The sequence below is a fragment of the Volvox carteri genome (genome assembly GCF_000143455.1).
Source record: "Volvox carteri f. nagariensis unplaced genomic scaffold VOLCAscaffold_30, whole genome shotgun sequence".
In the NCBI taxonomy this organism is placed as follows: domain Eukaryota; kingdom Viridiplantae; phylum Chlorophyta; class Chlorophyceae; order Chlamydomonadales; family Volvocaceae; genus Volvox; species Volvox carteri.
This window is the reverse complement of record NW_003307573.1, coordinates 1,217,949-1,226,648: the sequence shown is the minus strand read 5'-3', so window position 1 is coordinate 1,226,648 and position 8,700 is coordinate 1,217,949. Positions and strand designations below refer to the sequence as shown.

Below are 8,700 nucleotides of genomic sequence, written 5' to 3'. Positions count from 1 at the left end.
TAGTCTCGACAGCAGGCGCGGCGGCGGCGGGAATTAGCAACGGAGTAACAGCGGCAGCGACGGCGGTGGGGCTGGGAGGTACCAGATGGTGCCATTTGCACAGCAATCACATAGTGCTAAACGCAGTGACGTTTCTTATTGGTGCTGCAAATTGTCCACGATCACATGACTTCTGGGCAGCAAGAGGGGAAAAGCCGTATAATTCCGGACCCTGGTCCGGAAGTGTACAGCATGGTATAAAGTTCACATGGCTGCAAATTCAAATTTGGGAAGTTGTTTCGTGGCTACTGAACTTTGTTGATTGCATCATTTAAATCCTGGCCAGAACCTGCCATAGAATAGGACGCTCTTTTGTCATGGCAAAGACAGGGGGTGGAGTATGGCCGCCGCCGCGCCTGCGGTTGAGACTAATGCACCTCCCACATGTTTTAGCTAGTTACATCAACAATGCTGTGCCTGTGGGACTGTGCGAGCTGGTGACTTAACTTGTCATGCTTGAACACAGCAGGAGAGAATCTTTGCTAATTAAACCTTAAATACATGCCTTAAGTATGTAACATATGGCTTCAAATTAACAACAGGGTACCCTGTAAGGGAGCTGACCGAGTAAGGCTTGGCAACAGGCCAAAAGGAAGTTGCCCTGCTAGCTGTCATATACTGATCTTTTGCGTTGGATAAGTGCAGCTAAGCCTAAGGGCTTTGTTTACGGCCGCGCCTGAATGCATATCAAGTCACTGCAAGTGGCTGAAACGAAGGTAATTCAAGTGCACTCCAGAATCCCGGCAGGGATGCTGTATAGTACATTGTGCACATTGTTATAGCGGTAATATACTATGCAGCATTTCAGAAGGGATTCCGGAGTCCATATGGCATATAATTGTCATTTTTTAGAAAGGAACAAAACATGAACACATAGCCAGCATATGACCATTGGGAACATGACTGAATTTACACATATGAGTGGCGATTCATGATCAGTCATGCTGCACAAGGAACATGACAACTGTCATGACCATGACTCTGCCTCATGACCGGTAACATGACCGGTCATGAGGCCTCATGAGTGGTCATGAGGCAACATGACCAGATCTATGACAGGAAACCCCCCGCATGACCACATCCATGACCAAGTCGTTCCCCGAGTGCATCACAGGCCTGTGTGTTTGGGCGCCTGCAAGGACAGGTGCAGTGAAGGCTTCGTGGCTTACTGGTTGGGTAATGTGTTTCCTACTGGTTCTGCACCACTGCAAGCTAACTTCAATGCTTTTAGTGAAAATGCTTTTACCTCTCGAGAGCTCAATAGAGATCGCTATTGAGAGTCATCATGTAACCCCGCCTGCTGTAGTAGCTGGCCACCAAAAAGGCCTCTCAGGATGCTAGGAGTGCGTTTTATCCGGTATCATTCTAAATGTTGTATATACATGTACATATATGTGCACCATACGGTATGACAGCTACTCCACCCACCCACACATGGAGGACCTTACTTGGTGGTGGTCCATTCATCTTTGAAGGCGGTGGAGCTGGCAGTGGTGGAGCTGGCCGCGGTGGTGGTGGAGCTGGTGGTGGCGGTGGAGCTGGCTGTGGTGGTGGTGAAGCTGGCAGCAGTGGTAAGGGCAGCCAGCCATAAAAAATGTGCAAAATACAGCATTAATTAAAGAGTGTGACGAGCATTATTACAGGGTGCTTGGAATGCACTTAATCCGGTATCATTCTAAATGTAGTATATGCACCATACGGTATGGCAGCTACTCCACCCATCCACATATGCAGGACCTTACTTGATGCTGGAGGTGGTGGAAGTGTTACCGGCGGCCTCAGTGGCTGTGGTGGTGGTCCATTCGTCTTTGAAGGCGGTGGAGCTGGCGGTGGTGGTGCCGGTTGCGGTGGTGGTGGATCCGGGTGGTGGCGGTGGTGGTGGGCTGGTGGTGGTAGTGAAGCTACCAGCAGTGGTAAGGGCAGCCAGCCATAAAAAATGTGCAAAATACAGCATTAATTAAAGAGTGTGACGAGCATTATTACAGGGTGCTTGGAATGCACTTAATCCGGTATCATTCTAAATGTAGTATATGCACCATACGGTATGGCAGCTACTCCACCCATCCACATATGCAGGACCTTACTTGATGCTGGAGGTGGTGGAAGTGTTACCGGCGGCCTCAGTGGCTGTGGTGGTGGTCCATTCGTCTTTGAAGGCGGTGGAGCTGGCGGTGGTGGTGCCGGTTGCAGTGGTGGTGGATCCGGAGCTGGTTGCGGTGGTGGTGGAGCTGGTGGTGGTAGTGAAGCTACCAGCAGTGGTAAGGGCAGCCGGCCATGAAAAATGTGCGAAATACAGCATTAATTAAAGAGTGTGATGAGCATGTATTATTCAAAATATTAATTAAAGAGTGTGATGAGCACGTAGTACTAAAAATTCCTCGTTTAGCACATCTTAAGCTAATACAGTTTTGTTTATGTTGCTGGGCGTTGGAGGCAAATAGAGCAGGGGTAAGGCAAACCGGTTTTGCCGCTGTTAACAGCCACAACGTTGTGGCACCAATAGCCAAGTCGAGGATGTAAAACAATATTGTGATTGGAATGCCCAGCCTATAACGATATTCTTGCAGAAGAGGGATTCGATAATCAACAGGGCATGTTGGAGGCCATGAAATGGGAGCCAGCACGTCTGATGAGGATGTACATGTTAGAGCATATGCGATGATGCATATGTGCATATGTGGGCTCAGCACAACTCAGTTCAAATTTGGGCGTTGGTCTGGGCTGATAATGCGGTGTTTCCTGAGGCCCCGGGCGAGAAGCGCCAATTGGGGGCCCGAGCCCCCGGTGTTCACTGCTGTCCGTCCGTCCGTCAGTCAGTCAGTCAGTAAAATTATGAATCCACCCATACATGGTCTATCCTATCCCTATGGCAGCCTGGCTGGGCGCTACGGCCCCCCCCTAGCAACTGGACTAGTAGCTCCTGAGACAGGTAGCGGCCCAGTTGGTACCCCGTTGGTACCCCGTAGCGGCCCAGTAGCGGGGCAGTAGCTCCCACACGAGGAGCTACTAGTCCAGTTTCTAAGGGGGGGGCCGTAGCTCCTAGTTTGGCTGCCATAGGGATTCTGTAAAGAAGGGAATTAATCCCCTGGAATATTCCAAAATGGTTAAATTCCCTCGATTTGAAAATGAAGTGTTGTGGATTGAAGGGTCAAAATGAATGAGTGTGAATCGAATATAGAATGAACCCTTAAGCTTGGTTCCCAGAGTAAGAACTACTACTACCTGAGTAATGAGTTCGCTGGTTAAAACAGCCTGAAGTTGTGAGCCACTGCAAGCTAAGGACAAAGCAACATAGTTAGATCGTTTTACTCTTTCTTTACTCTCGTATGTAGGTTTGGTATTAACACTTTGCATTTCAGGTGATTCGGTTTGGTGCCTTTTAAAAGGGTGATCCCCTCTATTGAGAGTGGTGTATATATACCCACTGAGTAGCTGCTGGCGACCGAAAAGGCCTCTTAATAAAATCCCGTAGTATACTACAGGGTGTTTCCCCACGTATTGTAAGACATCTACTACATGCGCCCACGCATGCAGAACCTTACTTTGTGGTACTGGTGGGCTCTGCCGTGGTGGTGGAGCCGGCGGTGGTGGCATTGGTGACGCAGGGGGTGGCGGTGGTGGTGAACGCAACTCCGGGCCCGCATTATAGTAGTAATAATAATGATCTGCAAAACATAGTCATTGATGACGTATACGGAGTGTAAGCTACACAAGAAGTACATGGCAGCCATAATGGAGGAATCTGCAGGTTGAGGGTTTGATCACAAACCTTATATACTCAGACCATGCTATGATTGTTTAGCAATCTCAGACTGGGCTTGCTTGCTGTGTTTGATTGATCTGCCACAGGACCTATAGCTGTAGGGCAAGCAACCAGAAGTGCAGTAGATGGCCACTAAAAGTGCCTCACAAGATGCTAGCAGCATGCATTAGAGTGTATTTATAGACGATGTGTGTGCCTTACTGTACGGCAGCTATTACATACAGCAAGCCAGCCTGCTAATTACCCCGATACAGATATTGAGGGAGCACCGACCTGCGTGTATGTATGTATACCTATCAAGGGTAAACATACCTGACACTGGAGGAGGAGGCGAGGGTGGGCTGGCTGCATGCATGTCAAGGGAGATAACCGATGGCCAGGAGGCGCGGTTAATGAACACCATCTTGCCAGGAAATGGACAGGGAGGAGTTCAGCAGAGCACACTTATGGGTGGGGGAGGGGCGCAATTGTATGTCATTCCATGTAGGCCTGTCATGCTTTCATGGTGACATGCAAACGTTTACATATATATGACAGTATATAGTCGGTACATCCTACATCGATGTAGGATGCTGATATCAGCATGTGCATATCAGGTGACTACCGTTTTGTAGGAATGGAGGTAAATTCCAGGACATCGATATCAGTTAGGGAAACTCATCTTTCATTGGTCAGACCATCATGCCTGCCAAGATCACATAGATTGCAGGTTTGCAGGCCATTGGCACTTACTGCCATGTATACGCTATCTTGCACGCAGGTCTTGCATGCTACTGATGTAGTAGCCAGTACATTGTACGGCACACATAATAACTACAAATACGCGCTAAGCGCGTCTACCAGCGCTGGAAGCATCTCGAGAGGCCTTTTCAGCGGCCAGCGCTACTACATGTACAGTTGAACGCATCCTGGATTACGTTGCGTGCAGGTTGGGCAAAGGCCGATTCAAGCAGACTGTGCACGAATACCTGCTGGTTGCTGGGCAAACGAATCGGGTATTTGTCCGAACACAATTTCTGGGAATTCCAGGTTCGAACCTGCACACAACCTTGGCCCTGCCATGCTGAAGGGAAGGGCCCAGGCCGAGGTAGGCTTGCTGGACAGGTAAGTGCTTATTTTTCCGCGCGCCTGGTGCCTGTCTGTGCTAAGCTTAGCACAAACAGGCTTAAGTCTGCGCTTTCATGCAGCGGGGATGCTGGATGTTGTATCCTTGTACGTTTCTTACCTTCATGAAGGTGTGATCACACCTGTGTGTGAAATGAGGGAGTGTCTACAGACCATATATTTTCAGGTCTAACTGTTACACCATTAATGCAATATTGCATAATTTATAGAAACGTTTATACCTTCAACATATCCCTTCAAGGCATACCTTCAAGTTAATTCTATGTAACACGATTTATTTCTTATACAATGAATCTTGTCTATAGACAGCTGTCTACAGACCATAAACGGCTGGAGTCTTTTGACGCTACCATTTATGGTCGTCTAGCTCATTAGGGAGCATAACTGTATATACATACCACTTCGTGAGCCTAAGTGTCACGACCGGCCACTGGTTCAATATAAACACGGGGTTTGTTCTGGCATGGGAGTTAGAGCGATTAGCTAATCGCTCCTATAGGGTCTAGCCGATCCATGGGGGCGCCATATAGGGGGGGCATGCTACCGGTCATGAGGCATAGTCATGGTCATGAACGTTGTCATGCTCCTTATGCAGCATGACCGATCAGGAACCAACCATGTAATATACACACACACACACAAAGATATAGGAAAAATGAAGCTTCTTAAGAGCAGAAGTCCGCTTGCACAATTTTGGCATCAACTGCTGCTAAAATGACCGGGGGCCCTATTCGCTTATTTTTTTAATTTTTGATCACCTATAGGTGACACCTTACAGGGTGTGACGTAAATCGCTTTGATAAGGGGAAATGTACGACATGATAGCAGACATGAAAGCTATCTTTGATAACATATAAACATGAATAGGATGATAATATAAAACAATACATAGGATTATAGTACATAGGATAATAAAAAATAGGATAATGATACATACTGACTATCCTGCTTCGGTTAGGTCCATTTGCACAGAAAATTATTTAGCTTTAACTCTAGTTTGGACCAGAAATTTATGAGGACATGTAAAAATCATTGGATATTATTCAAGCGAAAGCATACCATGATACAAGTTGTTGTTGCAGAGTGGGAGGCTTCTGGGGCCATTTGCACACATTTGGATTGTCATCTAGGATAGAACACCATACAGCACCATCCACCATTTACCACACTGTACTGCGCCATACGAACTGCAATTTCAAGGCAGCAGGTTCTGCCTTCTGGAATCACTCCTCATAACAGGTTATGGATCTAGTACTTAGGGGCACTAAGGACCTGCACTTCAGCTAGCTGCACGCTGGGATTCATGTGAAGTATTCTGGGTATCACGGGATTGACATCCGCCGATCGGTTCTTTTTGGGCGGGGCCCCAGCGCGAAGCGCCCAGGGGGGCCTCGACCTGTAGGATTGCCCATGTCTGTGTGTGTGTCTGTGTGTGTGTGTGTGTGTGTGTCTGTGTGTGTGTGTGTGTGTGTGTGTGTGTGTGTGTGTGTGTGTGTGTGTGTGTGTGTGTGTGTGTGTTCGTGTGTGTGTAACGGACCAAACATAATATCTCGCCCGGCTGAAACGCGTTATAGGTACTATACAGCATTCTCTATTGCAAGGTATCTCGCATGTAGCCAACAAAAATCGTATGAGCACAAACAAGTTTAGCTGCCTCCATTCACCGACCTCAAAAGTCACATCAACGCCTCTCGCGCTAAATTTCATCCCGAGAGCTGCCGCGTATCTCACAATGGAATTCTGAGATGACGGCGTGTGATAACTCGAACACCCAGCTTGTGTTACCATTTGCCGGCATGGGCAATCCGACTTGCCGCCAGCAGGCCAACATAATTTGCTTTCATTTCTCTATGAAATACACAAGCTGCTTGTTTGTACATTTACTTTGGCCAATGCACGGGGCCTCCTGAGACTTGCGGTGTGCCCCGATGAAGCCCGTGGCTGTGGGGCGGATTGCTGAGGCCGCTGGCGCTTCGGGGATAAACATCACAGACAGCACCGAAATTCACCCAGCTTTCGTTACCATTTGCCCGCACGGGCATTCCGACTTGCGGTCTGCCGCACTGTCCATGCGGCATGCACCTGGAATGGATGCGATTCGCGTGGAGCCCTCAGGCGGTGCTGACGATTCCACCGGTGCAAGCTTAGCTCTCACACCATCAGCACTGCTGCAACAAAGCACATTTCCCACCGCGTTGACACTACCCATCAATTGTCACACTTGCCACCCTTGCTACCGGCCTGTACGGATGCAGAGGGGCCCCGCCCTTTTTCTGGCTTCCTTGAAGCCAACACCCAACTTGTCCTGCGATAAGACGTGATACAACATCATGCGAGTCCGCAGAAAAGCAGAACATTCTGGGAACCCGGCCCCCTTATATTTCCCGGGGATACGTTCATTTGGCATTCATTCCGTGCTCAGTTCTGTGCTCATTCCGAAACGAGGCCCTAGGGGCGGAGGGGCCTTCAGGACATATCCAAGGAGTTTGGCTGAAGTGGTCATTCTGTAAAGAAGGGACCGATATTCCAAAATGGTTCCCTCGATTTGAAAATGAAGTGTTGTGGATTGAAGGGTCAAAATGAATGAGTGTGAATCGAATATAGAATGAACCCTTAAGCTTGGTTCCCAGAGTAAGAACTACTACTACCTGAGTAATGAGTTCGCTGGTTAAAACAGCCTGAAGTTGTGAGCCACTGCAAGCTAAGGACAAAGCAACATAGTTAGATCGTTTTACTCTTTCTTTACTCTCGTATGTAGGTTTGGTATTAACACTTTGCATTTCAGGTGATTCGGTTTGGTGCCTTTTAAAAGGGTGATCCCCTCTATTGAGAGTGGTGTATATATACCCACTGAATAGCTGGGCTGAAGTAATAGCCTCTTAATAAAATCCCGTAGTATACTACAGGGTGTTTCCCCACGTATTGTAAGACATCTACTACATGCGCCCACGCATGCAGAACCTTACTTTGTGGTACTGGTGGGCTCTGCTGTGGTGGTGGAGCCGGCGGTGGTGGCATTGGTGACGCAGGGGGTGGCGGTGGTGGTGAACGCAACTCCGGGCCCGCATTATAGTAGTAATAATAATGATCTGCAAAACATAGTCATTGATGACGTATACGGAGTGTAAGCTACACAAGAAGTACATGGCAGCCATAATGGAGGAATCTGCAGGTTGAGGGTTTGATCACAAACCTTATATACTCAGACCATGCTATGATTGTTTAGCAATCTCAGACTGGGCTTGCTTGCTGTGTTTGATTGATCTGCCACAGGACCTATAGCTGTAGGGCAAGCAACCAGAAGTGCAGTAGATGGCCACTAAAAGTGCCTCACAAGATGCTAGCAGCATGCATTAGAGTGTATTTATAGACGATGTGTGTGCCTTACTGTACGGCAGCTATTACATACAGCAAGCCAGCCTGCTAATTACCCCGATACAGATATTGAGGGAGCACCGACCTGCGTGTATGTATGTATACCTATCAAGGGTAAACATACCTGACACTGGAGGAGGAGGCGAGGGTGGGCTGGCTGCATGCATGTCAAGGGAGATAACCGATGGCCAGGAGGCGCGGTTAATGAACACCATGTTGCCAGGAAATGGACAGGGAGGAGTTCAGCAGAGCACACTTATGGGTGGGGGAGGGGCGCAATTGTATGTCATTCCATGTAGGCCTGTCATGCTTTCATGGTGACATGCAAACGTTTACATATATATGACAGTATATAGTCGGTACATCCTACATCGATGTAGGATGCTGATATCAGCATG

The 8,700-nt window shown here is 48.1% G+C and overlaps 1 protein-coding gene across 1 annotated transcript; it reads left to right on the top strand.

Moving 5' to 3' along the window:
* Positions 1 to 1,122: 1,122 nt before the first annotated feature.
* On the top strand, positions 1,123 to 2,345 carry VOLCADRAFT_93278 (uncharacterized protein; the record flags this gene model as incomplete). Its single annotated transcript, XM_002952558.1, has 4 exons — positions 1,123 to 1,183; positions 1,480 to 1,610; positions 1,794 to 1,917; positions 2,116 to 2,345. The coding sequence occupies 4 exons, from the start codon at positions 1,123 to 1,125 to the stop codon at positions 2,343 to 2,345; spliced, it is 546 nt and encodes a 181-aa protein (XP_002952604.1).
* Positions 2,346 to 8,700: the final 6,355 nt, after the last annotated feature.